The 18,851-nt window shown below is 40.2% G+C and overlaps 1 protein-coding gene across 1 annotated transcript in view; it reads left to right on the forward strand.

Annotated features, from left to right (window-relative positions):
* The first annotated feature begins 17,390 nt into the window (after positions 1–17,390).
* The window catches only part of LOC126329165 (COP9 signalosome complex subunit 4), a 61,022-nt gene continuing 59,561 nt past the window's right edge, over positions 17,391–18,851 (forward strand). The window contains exon 1 of the mRNA XM_049996130.1: positions 17,391–17,617. Within this exon, the coding sequence (XP_049852087.1) occupies positions 17,451–17,617 (167 nt within the window). The 5' untranslated portion in view covers positions 17,391–17,450. The remainder of the gene's footprint in view (positions 17,618–18,851) is intronic.

Consider the following 18,851-nt stretch of genomic DNA (forward strand, 5'->3'; position numbering starts at 1 on the left):
ACAAATTGATATCGCCACGTGAATAGGAAGGACAGTGAAAGTGTCCGTGAACTGTAATGTGTTGTACGGAACGGAAGAATTTTTCGGTGACTACGCGCCGATTGGAATAGCAGTCTACGACGGCGTCTGGCAGACGACGAGCTACGGAGACTACGCAGAGGCGACGACAGCAGTGGCAGTTGGCAGCGCTGATTCGAGCGGGGGCCCGGAAACTGGTACAGCATTGCAGTGTATGGTGAACGGACCCGCAGTTTCATCTAGCAGCAACGCAGCACGCCGAAGCACAAAGTTAAGTACAGTGCTTTTGAAAACTTTGTGTGTTTGTGGAGTCAAACTGAGAAAAATGGCTGAGTTTCAACCAAGTGACAAAAGGGCGGAACTAAGTTGTGATAGTGGGATGGAGACAGGGGAAAATGACCCCATGAATTTTAGTTTAGACGTGTCTCAACCCAATTTCAGTAGTAGTTTGACTGATTCATCCTATGTTAATTATAGTTTAGAGTCAGATCCAAATATGTCAGTGCCCAGTGAGTTACAGTTACCCATGCCGGTAGTTAATGTTAATAGGGACATTGTATCAGCAAATGAGGGGGCGAAGGATAATGTCGCCAGTATGCTGATGAATCTATTAACTAAGATGAACGTGTTGGATTCCAATATGTCAAGTAAGATGGATTCCAGTATGTCAAAAATGGAAACTAATATGTCACAAATGGAAACTAATATGTCAAGTAAAATGGATTCAAAAATGTCTAAATTAGGATCTGATTTAAGTAATGAGATGACTAAAATGGGCGCTGATTTAGATTCCAAAATATCCGATCTCAGAGACTGTTGGAAGCAAGATTTAGCAGTGCTCAGTAGTAAAGTAAATGTTGAAATACAGCAGGTTAAACTAGAATGTACAGAAAATATTGTTCAAGTGCAAAGTGAATTGCGACACGAATCGAACAGGTTACTGAGGATCAACAGCAATTTAAATCCCATGTTGATGCAGAATTAGATAAAGTATGTGAGCACATAAAAGTGGTAGAGAATTCCAATGAAATTAATCATGCCGCCTTAGAATGTAAAGTAAATGATACCAAAATTCGGTGTGAGAAACTTGGAGAGCAAGTTGTAAATAAGGTCAATAATTTAGAGACTCACATAAGCCATTTCAGTGAAAGTGTGAATGAGCAACTTTGTGGGCATGAATGCAGACTAACCAAAGTAGAACAGTGTGTTTCTAACCATAGTGGTAGTATAATTTCCAGTGGAATAATTGAATCTACCGAGGTTGCGTATGTTACCCACAGACAGTTTTTAAAATTTGACCCAAGTAAGAACATGCACCCCAGAGAATTTTGGAACGATTTTGAAGACGTTTTGCCGAAAGTATGGAGCGATAAACAAAAGATAGGCTTTATCACTTCAAATTTGATGGGAGAGGCCAGAGTATGGGGGAATTTAGCCTCTGAAAAATACGCGAAATTGTCAGAATTTAAATTAGCGTTCTTTGAGGAATACTGGGGAAAGAGAAAGCAGATGGATGTTCTTAATCGGTTCTGGTCGGGAGAGAAGTATGACCCCAAGAGAGAGGGCATCAAACGATTTGTTCAAAGGTGGGTAACAACTCTGTCCTACCTTAGTAATAAGTTAGAAACAGAACAGATCATATTAGGGGTAGAAAATAAGCTACCGTGGAACTGGAAAACTAAGATCATATCTGCGCCCCGAGATAACATTGACAAGTTCGTACAGTATTTAGAAAGGGTTGAATCCGTCCAAAAAGAAGAAGAAAACATGAGGAGGGAGCATCGCCCGCCTGCTAGGCAGAATGACAATCGCGCGGATGTAAACATTAATAGGATGGGTGTTCAGAGAGGCGGCGGATACCGTGGCAGTTCACGTGGTAGAGGAAGAACATATGTTAACAGGTTCAATGAACGCGAGCAGTATGACAGCGGCCGACAGATGTCAGGAGGTGAGGCGGTCAGCTGGAGGCATAGTGATGACGCACCGCGCTCGGAAAACCATTAATTGTCTACGAGTGTGCTGGCGATCGTAGGCAACAGCGTTTAAAGTTAAATCCGCTGGCAAAACCATTCATAAGAAAGCAGCCTGAACGACCACCTAACATAAATGTTGTTGCTACAAAATTTAGGGAGGATAACGTAAAACAGACAGAGATAGTAGCTTTAAGTCAAGTGGAGGTTAATGAACCAATTAACTGTAAGAATAATCATAAGAAGCCACTTATTGAAGAACTAAGTACTAGTTATAAGGGTAATAATCAGAAAGACATTATGCACAGTAAAACTAATGAAGAGCTGTTGGATAGGGGTGAGAACAGTAATAATGGCAGGGTTGTGACTGTGCTTGATAAGATAATTGATGTTGTAGATAGTTACGAAGAAGAGGATAGATTAGAGGAGGAGGTAGAGGTTAATGACGACGCCTTGGATAGGGTCGTAGAAAAGGAGGTTAATGAGAAAGAGGGGGAAACATTGGAAAAATGTTTTGACTTAGCAATAGTGGATAGGCTAATAGGAGCTGCCACTAGAATTGAGGGTGATAATAAGCATGAAATAAACCCTGTAAGTGTGAATGTGATTGCCACCCAAAAGACAGGCTTCGAAAGGAGAGAAATTGTGCAAGATTTATTGGAGGAAGCAGAACCCAAAATAAATAAAGAGTACTTAGGGCAACCGATAGTAGAGCTAAGAGTATTAAATGAACCAGTTAAATGTTTGATAGATACTGGATCGGAAGTCTGTGCAGTATCCCAGAACTTGGTAAATGAACTCCCTAACAGTAAACAGATTGTTAAGATGCCAGTAAGTGGCTTGAACATTGTAGTAGCAACCGGTAAGACTAAGAAGACAGTAAAACAGGAAGTGTTTCTACCCATAGCATTTAAGGAAGTAGAAATAAGACAGAACTTCTTAGTTATAAATGGACTGAGTGTAGACATATTGGTGGGGGCTGACTTTTTGAATAAATATGAAGGATGGGTGAATTTTTCTACCAATGATGTTATGGTAAAAATTAAGGGTAAACTAATTACTATACCTTTCATCGGTAAGCAGCTATGTGAGGATCCTGAGCAGAATGATTTTCCTATATGTATTTGTAAAACAGAGAAATTCTTGGAGGGCTATAATGAGTACGGTGGCAAAAAAGTAGAGGATCCGTCTGAGCTTGTGAGTGTCAGAAATAGGATCGAGGAGAAATTACTAGAATTAATTGATATTGATGAAGCAAGGAAAAACGATTTAAGACAAATACTAGTCAAACATGCCGAGGTTTTCTCAGATCAACCAGGGCTAGTAAAGGATTATGAGTGTTTTTTGACAGTGCAGAAAGACGCTCATTTCTTCAAAAAACCATTTGCAATCCCAGAAGTACATAAGGAGGCAGTACGTGACTTAATTCAAAATATGTTAGAGTGGGGAATTATTGAAAGGGCTGTTAGTGTGTACAATAACCCGCTAGTCATAGTTCCTAAGAAGGATGGCTCAATTAGACTAGTGTTGGATGCTCGAGCATTAAACAAAATAGTACTACCTGAGAGTGACCGTCCGGAGAATATTGAAGAACTACGAGTGCTAGTGAAAACTAGGGAAAGATCTAAGAAACTTACGTCAGAAACAAAGAAGTTTACCGATGAGTACGTGGGCCCATTTAGAATCGTAGAGAAGCCTCACCCAAATGCTTATAGACTGGAGTTTGTGAAATCACATAAGGTGTTAGGGCTTAGGAACATTGTGGATTTGAAAAGATATGTTCAAAAGAGAGACGTGGCCAGGAGTGAGTGCATACCTCAGAGAGCTTTGCACTCTTTGCAGAGCTAAGTGCGTGACGAGCACTAGGTCTCGAGTCGTTTGACAATATTTCTTCCACTTTCTTTTCCGTATTGTCAACCTACCTCTTCTTTCATTCAGAACTAAAATTCTATCGTCTTTCCTTCTTCTCTATCGTAGTTTTTAAGTGATAAAGTGTTTAAGTAATGAGTAGGAAAGAACCTCAGTGCAGTATAGGTTAAGCGTAAGGAATGAGTGTAAGAGAAAATCAAAAAGGATTAAGATACCTCAGATAAGTAATAAGTCTCAGTAAAGTAAATGTTTGGCCTAAGGTGTGAGTAATGCCCTTAGAAAGGTAAAATAACTAAGAAATGTAAGAGCCTCAGAAAATATGGTGACGAACATTGAAGCTGTTTGTTAAGTAACAGAACGATATGTTAAGACGTAGCATTAAGCTAATGTTTAGGAAAGGAAATGGAGCAGTACAGCAAAACTGTCTGTTCAATGAAGTCAGAGCCTCAGGAGGTGATTTAGTGGTAAAATGAGTAAAGGTACAGTGCAACAAGGTTGACTGTCAAAGGGGTAAAGGAAGTTAAGTTAAAGGGACAGTGCAGCAGGACTGACTGTCAAATGAAGAGAAATATGTGAGAAAAGGAGAAAGAATGAGCATAGTGTTTGGCTAGCTCGATATTAGGAAAAAGTGAGGCTACGAAGGTGAGTAAATAAAAAGCTTAATGTTGGTAACCAGAGGTGGCGTTTGTTGGTAAACAGAGGAGATGTTTGTAAACAAAAGGAAGTGAGGCTACGAATGTAAACAGAGCTGAGGCGACGTTGGTAACTCAGGAGGTGGATGTATGTTAGAAAGTATGGGTAACGAGGTTTCGCAGATTAGTAGGAAACGCTTTAACAAATACTAACCTGAGTGTGTGAAGTATGAGTATGAGAGTTGTAAATTAAACCCGAATGTGACTAGAGAAAACCTGATGTTGACAAGAAATTGAAGTAACTCCAGATATGTGAGATGAGGAAAGTACCCATGACATCGATTCCATTTTTGACCAGAGACACACAAAGCTCCCCAAGTTTGTCGTAGAGATTAGTATAAGGATTGTAGTGTTGATAAATGAATAAGTAAATATGTATTTTTCAGTGTTTAATTTATGATACAGGACTACAGGAGATTGCCTGGAGACAGAATTGTAATATTGATAATTTTGTGTATATTTTATATTGTTGTGTATTGTACAGGAACTGGAGAGTCACCAGTGCTGGCGGAGATTTATTATGTATTTGTGAACTATTTGTAGGAATTGTTTTTCTTAGTATTTCTTATGTAACCATAACTTGTTTGATTATGAGATGAAGAAGTAATTAAAGAGTAAATGTGCCACTTCGGTACTGCATTAGGAAAGTCAATTCACTTTTCACTTAAAAAAAAAAAAAAAAAAAAATTTTGAAAATTGTACATACTGTAAAGTAAATTTTATCAAAAATATGAGACTTTAGAGTCAAGCAGATAGCGCCATTTATCGCTGCTGTAGGTTAAGACGTAGCAGTTAGAAAGGGAACTGAGGCCAGCTGATGTTTCAGGTGCGCCGAAGTAAACAGAGGTGGTAGCACGAGACTTGAAATGGACCTCCCAAGCAGGACCCGGTCGAACTACGAGTGCTATCAAAATCTTAAGTGTAAGTGGTAAAAAAGTGACGCTCACCATAGCGATAGTAGTGTTAGTGTGCGTGTGACGTACATCAAGATAGTATTTAGGTTTGTTTTCTCTTTCAGGAATTTGTAAATAGAATTTTGTAATCTGAAAAATTTTTTTTGAATGATGATAAAAGTGCATGTTTAGATATAAGATGTTTTGTAGGTCGTCAGCCCTAGGTATAAGTGGATGATTGATGTACAGGAACTATAAATGTTAAATAGCTGTTTGAGTAAATCTTTAATAGAAATTTTTTTAGAAAACTAAAAGTTTGTCATGAATGAAAAAATTTAGTTTCCTCAGGAGGTGTGTGGCGTCGCAACTAGTGCGAGCGCACAGTTTTCTATCAAATATTTACTGTGAAATGTAGACAGACTGTAAAGTAGCCATCAGATTAGCATATGTGCTGTAGCGGGCAGATTACCGGTGTCCGTTCGTCTGACGTCACGACCATATGGCATGTCTGTACCGTGAGAATGTAAGACCTGGGCGCTAACTAGCCGCGTGTATAACGTGGAACTTTCATCTTTAATAACTTCTAACTGAGGAACCTGAGGAAATTAAAAGTTAATATACTAGTTTCTGTTATGAATAAAAATAAGTCATCCAAATTTGAGCTTTGAAACCTGCATATTTTGGAAATTAGAAAAATCTTACAGAAAACGCAAATTTCTACAATTTTCGAGTCTAAATAAATACCATTATGTATAGATCACCTTCAGTGACCATCCAACTATGAAACAAAATCACCTTCCGTGCTTTTGTATTTATTTTGAGAATTTTACTTTTAGAAATTCACCTATAACTTTGTTAAAACCATAAATGTTTTGAATTTTTGTGAACAGTTATTTTATATGAGTAGGTGAGAGTGAATGAGTGTGCCTGAGTGAATGAAAGAGGGACATTCGCCATTCTTTGCAAGTGTATAAAATCTAGGTTGGAGCTCGCAAGTGTTCAGACGATGTAACCGTGGGAACAGAGTCGCCAGTGGTTCCCCATCTTAGTGAATGTCGGATGTCCAAGAGTGTATGGTATTGTACAAGCAGCCAGAACGTTCGCGAGTATTTAAATAATTTCTGGAAATAAAGTAAAGTCTAGTTTTCCTTTCGGTTTGTTAAATTATACAGTAAATTTTGTGTAACAAGAAATCATGACGTAAATGATTCAGAAGTCATGACTGGTGCGTGCTAGATTTTGGCGCGAGGCGCACCCAAAGAGTTAATTCTGATTGGCTGTGTGATGTGTGAGCCAATGAGATGCGAGGACGGTTAGCAGACTAGGAGAGTGAGTCGCGAGTGGATGAGGAGTCGCGAAGGAACTGTGATCGAGAAGAGACATGCTTGATGTGTCCTCGCGAATAATGTGTAAAATGAAGTCATAAAACGGCTTCATCGGTTCGGTACTGTGCGATTTGAGACTGGAAGAGTCCAGTAACGCGTAGTCTGAGTTTGAGCGAGTTGTGACTTTTCGTTCCGCGAAAGACGCGAGTAACTTTAATAATTAAAAGCGTGGCAGTACTTCGTAAACTTTTACTAAGTGCTTATGGCGAGCATTAACGTTAAAAAACGAACTATTATTGAACATCGACTGCAAACGTGTATGTTAGAAAATCGTCTGTGTTGCAGTTAAGTAAATTCCGTAACTTTGAAAGCTAATTCTGGCGGGGTTTGAGTGTGGATAGAATTGTGAACTGAACTTTCTTCAAACGTAGATTAGCGGGCTGATGATCAGGCTTAAAGACAATAAAGAGCTTAAATAGAATTACCAACTTCGCGTTCTCGTTTGAGTAAACAATTACTACCATTCCAATAACTCAATTTATTTAGGAAGATTGCTCATAGATTGTATTTCAGCAAACATGTATCGCGGCCTCCGGTGAGCGGCTATTAAATTGCAGTTTCTTCAACACTGCTTTTCTGCAATTTTTCCAGTAGCTGCTATCAGGAGAGGCGAGTGCAGCAACTACCTAAGAAACGAGGTAGGTGGATTTTCTTTCAGGGAAAGGAAACTGCGCGATAAGAGCCTGACCCGTCGCACCATGTTACTTTATATCATAGCAACTGATTGGCGCTAGCTGTGCATGCTCGTGAATTGTCAGCATCTGAAGGTAAACAATAAAATATTTCCCCTGTCACATCCTCTAACCATGCAGTGGCCGCACAACATACCACTACTCCCCTGACGTAAACGACAAATCATACTTAGCTCATGGCCAAATTCACAAAGATCGAATAAAATTAAGCACATCTTAAAATGTTACTGTCTCTGTAGGTATTTTTGTTTATTACCGAGCAAGAAAAATACCCTATGAAGCAGCTCTTACCGTCAGTTGACGTTTTTTGTATTCTTCTCTTAGTTGCTGGAAGCATTTCATTTTAAAATACGGCTGAGAGCCGTGGGGTGCACGAAAACTTGATTCAGGCCGCATGTGGGCAACCAATGGTTGTTTAGCTGTTGTAGACAGAAACGTCATCTTTCGTGACAAGAACATTGGAGGGTTCAGTTAGCGAGGGGCCATTGGCTAACGTCCAGTTCGGTTTCACCCTATTCACTGAGGCAATTTGACTTTTCCTATTTAACAGTATGTCCACAGCGTTACGTCCTCAGTTAAAAACTTTTGTGAGGAGTCAAGTATGGAGGCAGGAGAGATGCACGAACTGAGTCATTATAAGGCACGACATATTTGCAGCTTCAGAGTTCTTTATGAATGAACATTTGTGGTGGTGTGTGCGGCTTTGGCACGGGAGTACAAATTTGAGAAATATGTGAGCGTACTTGTTCACCTGGAGTGGGGAGCTCTCTTGAGTCATGAGACCGGGCTGCTCTACAAACTCATGGCAGAATGAGTGGATCGCCAAGTAGAAAGTCAGCGAGTGTCACTTGTGGGACATATTTATGTACCGCACGGATGCCAAGAAGGACCCACAGTAGCGCTTAGGGCCAGGAACTGCCGTCGTACTTAAGAGTCACCTTAAGGATGCAGGGTCATCATTTGACAAGTCCACTGCTTTGTGGGTAATAAGTAGAGGTGCAGAACTTGTCGACACTGCAGAACTCAGATACTCTAGCAAAAGGAAGACTGAAAGTGACGACCCTGGTCAGTGATAATGGAGAAAGTGAAACCAAAGCAGGCGTTGAAGAAAGGGCGAGGAACTGAGCCAGCTGTAATATTACATACCAGGACCGCCTCCATCCACATTGTGACTTGGTTGATGATCAAGAGCATGCATCGAAAACTTCAGAAGAAGGGAGAAGGCCGACGCCGTGAATATGTACGTGTCCTAAGCGACCCTCTGTGACATTAAACTGACCGAAAAGGGGTTATGTACGTCACCCGACTTCGCTTTTCTGATCAGGAAAACATGAATACTTCAGAATTGTGGCAATCGGTCTTGACTCTAGACCACATGAAGCATTCAGCGACAACTTGTGTAGTGGCTTTGATCCCTGAGTGAGCAAGGTCATGTCGTGTACTATGGCCTTCCCGTCGGGTAGACCGTTCGCTGGCTGCAAGTCTTTCGATATGACGCCACTTCGGCGACTTGCGCGCCGATGGGGATGAAATGATGATGATTAGGACAACACAACACCCAGTCCCTGAGCGGAGAAAATCTCCGACCCAGCCGGGAATCGAACCCAGGCCCTTAGGATTGACAGTCCGTCGCACTGACCACGAGTTACTGGGGGCAGACAGCAAGGTCATGAAAGGATGGAACGCTGCTCATCAGAGCCAAGGATGTACAACTGGGGAGAGAGTCTCAGTTGACGTATCACATGTGATTGCAGGGAGGAGCCTGGCAGTATGCATGATTAAAAAGTCAGTACGCATTTGAGATCCTTTTGCATGTTTGAAAGTTCATTGTCATCCTCTTGTAAGAGAGACACCTCGTTCATGTCGATGGGAGAGGTGATGATGTTCACTCATGACAAATAATCACCGATGATGTTATCAGCTCTGCATATGCAGTAGACGTCTGTGGAATACTACCTGAGTCGTCTGGGAATCGTCGTAGCCTGGGTTGCGGATGGCGTCCACGAGCGACCAATGATCAGTAAGGATGGTAAACTCATGCCATTCAGTATCGTCAAGGAACTGCCTGACTACCTCATAAACTGCGAGGGGCTCTTCGTCGAATGTTGACCATGAAGTCAATAGCTTTTTGAAGAAAAATGTGAGGGCTTGGTGGTATTGTTGATGTGTTGCTGCAGAAGTGAGCCTATTGGCATATCACTTGCGTTGGAAGTGACTGAGATGAATGCATAATGTACCGGATTTGCCAGCATAACAGCGTGCGCTAGAGCAGTCTTAAGAGCGTAGAAAGAATGGATGATTTCACTCTCCAGGGTACTCTCCTCGTGTCAGAGGCATTTTGTTGTCCAGACTGGTTGAATGGAGGAAGAATGCGGCAGATGTCGACAACAGAAGTTTCTAATGCCACGAAATGACAGTTCACGCTAATCGGTAGGCGATGTGACATTAAGAATTAACTCAAGACAGTCGGATTTCTGTGAGATGCCTTCAGATGAAACTGTATAACCTAGGAAAGTAAGACAGTCACAAGTTATTTCTCGTGATTAATTTTGATGTCATTGTTATGGAGAGGGGTCTGGTCTTAGGTCAGATGCTGTTTACGTTGCTCGTTGGACAAAGGAAAGATAGTATGTCATCAAATAGGTGTACATAAATGGCAGGTTGAACATTAAGGAATCAACAAATTGTTGCCAAGTCTGGTTGCATTCTTAAGGCCATATAGCGTGAAACAGTACTCAAAAAGTCTGAAAGGGGTGACGAGTGCTGTCTTACGTATATCAACTTAAACATGAGAATTTGATGATAAGCTTGGTGGCGGTCAAATATACTGAACACTCACGCCCCACTGAGTGGTTGGTTGAAGTCCTGTATATACGGAATCAGGCAGTTGTCCATAATAGTATGAGCGTTCAGGCTCTGTAGTCCCCATACAAACGAAATGAACCACTCGTCTTTAGTAGCTTTTGGACAACCATCATCATGTGACACAGTTTTTTATGGGTGAGGTGGTGAGCCTTGTGGTGTCCAGGTACCTGCCCATAGTATTTATTTTGTGACGATACCATTAGTAATCAATGCCACATCTTCATCATGCATACTCACAGAAGTAGGGATACAGCTGAGGCAGGACAGGGAAGTGCACTGGGGAGAAACACTGACAAGCAAAGTGCCACTGACCTTAGAGTCCTGTGCAGGTGGTGACACTGAAGGGAGTGAGTGCATGGCTGCAGGTGTGGCGACTGTGAGCGATGGCTATGCATGGGGAAGTTGGCGTAGTGTCTGATGATCCTGCAACAGTTGCTTGGATTCTGTGTCAATGAGCTGACGAAGTTTGACTTTGTGTGCTCATAGAACGGCGGATGTGGAGCGCTTGAATGTAAGCTTGATCAGTGATATGGTGAGATGAGCTGTCAATGTAAGACAATTGTAGGGAGTGTGAAGGAGAGAGTCATATATGTGTAATAGAGGGTTGGCACAGCCGAACAAGCACAGAACAAGAGAGTCAGAGACATGGTGGAACAAAGGGGCGGACTGTATGTTTGATGACAAACTGAAATGTGTAAGAAAGTCCATACTGAGCTCAGGTTCTTCGGTGTCAGCTACACAGAATGTCCAGATGAAGACCAGACGAGAAACGAGGTGCACATGAAGGTCTGCTGCACCAAATACATTGATGTTGGCCTTGTCAGTTGCACATAATGCGAGTTTAGTTGGGGATATGCGAGCAGATGCCAGCTTGATGGAGATAATGCTGGCCTCAACGCCCATATCGATCAGGAATCTTAAATTTGTTGTGTGATCTAATAAGTAGAGGCATCCATTTGGAGTGGACGTCGCATTCACCAACTGTTGCATAATAAGGCGCAATGTTCAATCGTCACAGACTGGGGCGCCTAAACCGGTCCATAGGCAGAGTTTGGATATGCACAGGCTGCGTGGCTATTACATAGCATCCCCAAACATGGTGTGCAACCAACACAGAGAAAATGCTGAGTGAGGAATGCTCTGTACCACTTGCTCTCTATCTGTTGGTTTCCATGTGAAATCAACAGAGTGTTCGGGTGTGCCTTTGGCAGTGGCCAAAGGCGATCAGGTATCTGCTGCTGATACTGCATGGAGGCTGCCTCCAGGTGGCCGTTTGTCTTCCCGTTGTGCTGCACATGCTCTTGCGCGTCTTCCGCGGCCTGAGTGAGCTCGAGGGGGCGGGTGAGGGTGTCACAGTTGCCAACTTTATCCTCCAAGTGGTTGCCGAGGTAAGCAAGAAGATGTCTGTCTTTGCAGGATGCTATAGACTTGATCTGCAAGACGAAGCTTGGTCTCTAAGGTATTTCAAGCATGTGATGGCAGTTGTAGTTGCTATTCATATGGTAGTTTAACCATTCACAGAGTCCATAGTGCAATACCAGACATAAACTCGGCATCTATCAGAGCTCGTAGATAGCACCAGAGTTGAGACAGCATCCTAGAATCGAGGCTTTCGTCGTGAATGATACGATGAATGACCTCAGCCAGTGGACGCAACAGGCTTTCGACGACAGTAGTTTTAATGGCAAAGTACTTACGAAGAGTAAGCGGTCAGAAGTCCAAATCACTGACGAGATCGATTTGGTCGTGCAGGTGACTAACGAGGCAAATGAAACGTGAACCGTCATCCAGCATGCGGTGGATGTCAAGCAGATTGTTGACTAAAGCAAACCGAGTATTGGGATTGTCTTTAAGCGGAGGAGGTATAGTTTTGGAAATCTGCCAGTCAGAATCTATTGCGTAGACATAGGCAGAACCAGTGGACCGTGGTACCTCTGAAGTGATGAGGAGCTGCAATCAGTGAGATCTTGATTGAGTGTCATGCACAGAGGTTGATGTTTCAGAGCGGCATCGGCCAAACTGCTGAGGTCATCGGTCCCTAAGCTAAGGCCAACAGACACACCCATCCCTGAGGGAGGACTCGAATCTCCGACGGGATGAGCCGTGCGAACCGTGACAAGACGCCCTAGAATTAGAAGGAAAATCAGCATTGGCCGTATTTTGTTGCTTTCTTGTCCTCAAAATCGATTTTCGGCCACTTGGTGACGGTCCTCAGCGCTGTGATATACAATCAAAATTGTTAGGCACTGGTATCAAGCTAAAACCACAAGCTAAGACCGATCACATGAATTTATGTGATCGCTCTAAGCTTGTTATTGATACCAATGCCTACCAATTTCAATTGTATATTACAGCACTGAGGATGGTCACTAAGTGACCGAAAATCGATTTTGCGGACAATAAAACAACAAAATATGGCCAATGCTGATTTTCCTTCCAATTCTATCCACTATTTGTAATGTGAACACGCCATTATAAACATATATTTTTATTTTTGAAAAGTGTTATCCAAATATTTCAAAACATCGACACTTACTTGCTATCGAAAATATATACATACACTCACAATAAACAATATTTATAAGGCAATATACAGAGCATTTTTACTTTTTTAAAGTACCAGTTAACTTCATAAACAACTGTACTTTTTGTAATCTATTTGGGAATAAATAAGCATGCTTTTTTTGGAATTTTTGATACAATTTAGTGTACCATTAACATGTTTTTGAACCACTGCAGGTATTATATCATAGGCCAAGTATAGTTCAGTGCTGTGGTGATGGTACTGGCAAAAACTATGGAAATTTATAGTAGGAGCAAAGAACGATGGACGTCGAGTTTAGGCCCACTCTGGGCATCTGATGTGACATCATCCTTCGAGAGCCAATGAACGTTCAGTAGTTTCCTCTGCGCTCTGCTGTGAACGTCTTGGCCAGTGTGAGTGTTAAATGTGGTTGTGTCAGTTATTCAGTGAATTTTAATTCAGTTTGTTGCGATATGCTGTGGCTTATGTTGGTGGTAAAACATAAACAAGTGAGAGACATAATTTATAGGATACACGCTTTCTTCAAGCGCAAAGCAGAAAATGGTGGACCTATCACAAATGTTTCCAGGTCTCAGGAAGACACAACAGAAGCGAGTGGCTTCAGTTTGAGGACTGTTCAGCGGATTGCCAGCGAAAGTAATTCATCTGTCCAAACCAGTGGAAGCCTAATTTTCAGATCGCTAGAGAAACATCACAGTCTGCTTCCCACGAATTTAGACGATTTTGACAAAGATGTTCTAAGGTGAATTGTGCTAAATATGTACAAGACAGTCGAATTCTCTACTGTTGAAAAAAGAACGTTGAAAATGCTTGAAACTGTAAATTTTAAAGGCAGTGTTACCTCAATGCAAAGAATACTGAAAGACACTGGGTTCAAATCTGCAAGTACAAATGACGGACCAAAATTTTTAATGGAACATTATGATACCACTGCTTCAAAGGCACAGGTTTTTAGAAGTATTCTTGAAATAAGAAAATCTGGCAATCAAGATATTTTTTACTTGGACGAAACATGGGTAAACCAGAATCATACAAGGAAAGTGGGTTGGAAAATAAGGATGGTTTGGGTGGTGTGGTGGTGCTTTTATGTTTTGGTACATATGTTATGAAAAGCTACAGTTAGTGTTATCTGGGCTGCTTCATAACTGGAAAATTATTTACGTCAGTGACTCAGTTGTGGTACTTTTCATAGTTAATTTGCCTGACATGTTTTTATATTAGAATACACCACCAACAAACAAAATTCCACATATATGGCTGCATTTTTTGTAATTGAGATTGATTTTTGATAATTACTTTTTTAATTTTATGAAAATCCAAGGCTAAGGAGACTCTCACAGTTTTCGCTAAGTGGGCATCGAAAAAATTTACTGAGGTCACTTTACTCAAATATGATTCAATATTGGAAAAACTGATTACTTTTACTGTTTCAATGGAAGAACCTCTAATCAAGATAATTCTCCTACACTTACATTTATTTTTATTTTTCAAAATTACTACTCTGGGCCGTTATCATTTAGAACAATGGCGCTGACCTCTGTACCAAGGTTCCCCTATAAAATTTGTATAAAAACATTGATTTTACCACTTCATGAATATAAAATTTTACAACACTTTTAAAGTAATATTTGACTATATTTAGACTACATATTACATGGAACTTACACGTTTTCGTGCCACATCACAAAATGGCTTTTTACACCACAAAGAAACAAAAGGGAAGAGAACAGAGATTGCAATTACATTCGCAGTCCATATTATTTGATTACAGTCTTCATTATTTTTCTGCAATAATATTTATTTCGTAACAACATCAGTTTTGGTATATTTGCGAAGCTATTCAATATACTTTTTATCACACTATGTGGCAGACCACCACAGCGGTGTTAAAGTATCAGTTGGTAAAGGGGGATGAATAATTGTGCTTCACACTGGCTCTGCTTCCTGATTCATTCTAGAAAGCAAATTACTGTTCTGGGCAATAGAGAGCAATTCAGGTGATTATCATTCTGAAATCAACTCTGAAACATTTACATTATGGTTTAAAAACGGTTTCTCTCTTACTTACCTGCAAACTCAGTGATTGCTATGGGCACTGCGAATTATCTCTCAATTGTTGTTGACAAGTCTCCCACAACAAGTACAAAAAAGCTGATATCATGTTGTAGCTTTCAAGTAAGACGATACCGCACACTGTCAGTCAAACTTGGGCTGGATTGATAAATCTTGAAAGTCTCGTATAAACGTGTATGAAATTGATTGTACTGCACAGGAACACATACATAGAGTTTTGCTTTTGCCACCACTTCATTTCCAGTACAATGTGATAGAACTCATATGTGTGCAAGTGAAAGGGTATCCCGCAGAAGGAATCACGACATTTAAAATTGTTGCCATAGTGAGGCTTTTGCACAAAGCACTTTACAGTGTACTCAGAATGGGGTGAATGTGTTTGGCACACAGAACAGCTACAGGATGAGGACCTAGACGTGGAAATTTTAATTGATAATCTACTTGATCCCATAGTCATCCCTCTAAGACCACATGAGTCAGACACTGACATGAACTGCAATGCTGTTGATGAGAGATGGTCGCAGTGACTGAAAACAACCAAAGGTAAGCCACACATACAAAATTCATGTTGTTCTTTCTTTTTCTATACCTTCTCTTGTGCAATTGCACTTTTACCAGAAGTACTGAGATATATTCTGTCTTCTGCGACAGTAATAAAAGTCTTAATTATACCAGATGCGTTTTGCTTTATTTTGAAGCATCTCTAATGGACTGGATTTTGGCTTCTACATTGCCACTTGATTACCTGTCGTAGTTTTGTGCATTACAGCAGTTGTAAGATCACATTCAAGGTTTGTCTCGACTGATCTAAATTTTAGCGAATAATTGCTGTTTATATATGACAGACACACTCAAATACTTCACTGGCACTCAATATATTTCAGTCCTTAAGGTTTTAAAAGTCTACAACTCACTTTGTATACTTTATCAACTTTGTTTTAATCGACATGCTTAAAAAAAAGGAAAAAAAAGGAAATGCGTCTGGTAAAAAAAAAAAGTTTATCACAGTCACAAAAGACAGAAAATTTTCCAATACTACATTACAATATTTTTGTTGTATTACAATTATTCCGTTCAGAATATTGTATAACATGTAATTTGTGATAGACTGTGTCCATGTTGGAAGTAGTTAAGCATTGCATATAGCAGCAACATTTTGGTGTTTTACGAAAATAATTATCTGAAAACTTTAATTTTGTCACTGGACACAAGCATTCATACTTCCGTGTATGTAGATGCTCAGGACGAAGTGTCGTAAGTTGCTGTCCCAGATGACATTGAACGTCTTATTCTTTTCGATCCAGCTATCTCATAGTGGTAGTCATGTTGTGGTTGGAGCTCAACTTTTTGATAAATCGCAACAAACTGAATAAAAATTCACCGAATAACTTTCTCTGCTGCCCGCTACCCATTAAACACAAGCTTACGATCTGTTTGGGGCCGGCTTGTGTGGCCCAGCGGTTCTAGGCGTTTCAGTCTGGAACCGAGCGACCGCTACGGCGCAGGTTCGCATCCTGCCTGGGGCATGGATGTGTGTGATGTCCTTAGGTTAGGTTTAAGTAGTTCTAGGGAACTGATGACCTCAGCTGTTAATTCCCATAGCGCTCAGAGTCATTTTAACCACTTGAACGAACTGTTTGGCATCTATATCTCTATGTGCATACCGCAGCTGTTGTTCGCAACCGGCAATGCTGCAATCGCCGTCTGTACATGGGCCGCCATAGTTCATGGATTCAGCTATAACTAACTAACTAAGTAACGAAAGATTTACGAAACGCAAACACTGTTATGTTTTGAGTACTTACAGTTCACTGCATCGTGATATCCATAACAAATCCGTTCCCAAAAGCTATACTATGAGACAATACATACAAATAAACACATAATGGATATACTGTAGCTATTTTCTTTCTTCAACGAATTTAACTTTTCACTGTTTCAAAAAGGTTATTTAATAAAAATAACTTTATAAACATATATTCTTATTTAAACAAAATTTAGGCATTTCCTCTGTCCAGGTATTGTAACAACTAAACCATTTTTTTTTTCCTTTCCGGCATGTCAGTTTTCTTGCGGAAGAAACTCAATGGAAAAGAAATATTCAAATCATCGCGGAATATTTTCAGTTGGTCGCAATTTCTTTGCGAACGAAATAAAGACTATGAAGATTCAAAAGCACGAAATAAAGTACTGAAACACGAGTGAGTGTGGTGAAGACGGGTTAACATCCGATGTCAACCAGTGACGACACCGTTCCACCCACGAATTTCACCATCAAAACGTTCTTCATGAGAAACCTTGAACTCTACGTTCCGTTCCTCTGGTGGTCTGTGTAAATGCCTCCATTTTAAATGCAATGTCGAATGTTAAATGTTCCGTTCTGTCCGTCCGTCCATCCTCCCTCTCCCTCTCTCTCTCTCTCTCTCACACACACACACAGTATTTGTCATGGCAAAGATAACACTCTTGTGCGCAACTGAGATAATAAACCACTGTATTTCTTCCAGATTGTGTTTTGTATTTATCGGAAGGATGGCGGTGACAGTAAATGCTGTACGCCAGCAACTAGCAGCTCTTGCTAATTCAGGAGGTTCGCACAAGGATCAAGCTGACAAGTATGTCACACAGAAACATCTATTAAAATACAGCGTTAGGGTTTTTTTTCTCGTCTTTGTAATATGTGAGAACGGCAAACTTGTCTAGTGTTCAAACGATAACAATTGTTACCCTGAAGTTTTAATCGTGAAACTAATCCTATTAATATGTTATAGTTGCATTTTTAAGTCTGAACGTGTACAAAGGACTAAGTCTTACTTGGACTCTTACCTCCTACGCCATTGGGAAAGGTTTAGTGCCGGCTTTTCGATCATAGTTTGTGTTGGGATGATATGTTAGATTAAGTGAAGAAGTGGTGTACTGCCAATGGATTATAGTTAACCAGATCACGAACAGTTAAGCTTGTCATACGCCCACTTTATTTCCCTATAGAAACTGATGAGCCTTTATGACAAAATGAGTAGTTAAATATTTAAATTATTTTAACGTGAATATACTTTCAAAGCTTTTCTCCCAAGTAACTTCAACACGTAACGCATGAGCGTGGAAATAGTGACCGATTACAAAAAATATTTTTTGGCTTATGATTTTATAATGAGTCGTTTAATTCTCTCGTTGAGGGGTTGGCTGATTTATATTCCGATGGAAATGTATCTGTATTGCTTAGAATTAAAGCATTAGGTCTGTAAATAAACATAGGATGTGGGTAGTGCATCATAAAGTAATATACAGAATATAATACCATCGAGAATATTAGTTGTCGTATCAGAACACAACTTTGCATTCCTATTCTTTACTAAATAATTAATTTATCATATTGTAAAGCAAAAGTGTAGGCCTAATGTGGCTCTCCTTTCCACAACACCTACGTTCAGTTTTTCCCTCTACATAGCTGTTGGCAATTTATGTGTAGATGATGTTTTTATAAGTTGAAATATTTTGTTTTGTTGTTGATTGCCCTTAAGTGAAAACAAAGACAAAGTGTGATGAGATAATGTGTGGTAACACAACTATGCCATTAGCCAGCATAAATTCACCTTTTCTGTGTAATTAACTTTGGTCATGTTTCCATCATGGCATAAAATTGTGCAATAAAATGATTAACTGAAAATAGTAACTGCTACTAGAATATTTTTCATCCCATTCTTAACGAAGAATAATTGTATATAAACATTATGCAGAAAACATTTGGATGCAATGTCAGGTTAATTCCTAGTGCTGTTTTTTTTTTCTTTTTTTTCAATTAGAAGGGAAAAACTTTTACATACATTTTCCTATTTGTGAATAACTTTA

Source organism: Schistocerca gregaria, chromosome 2, assembly GCF_023897955.1.
Source record: "Schistocerca gregaria isolate iqSchGreg1 chromosome 2, iqSchGreg1.2, whole genome shotgun sequence".
NCBI lineage: Eukaryota > Metazoa > Arthropoda > Insecta > Orthoptera > Acrididae > Schistocerca > Schistocerca gregaria.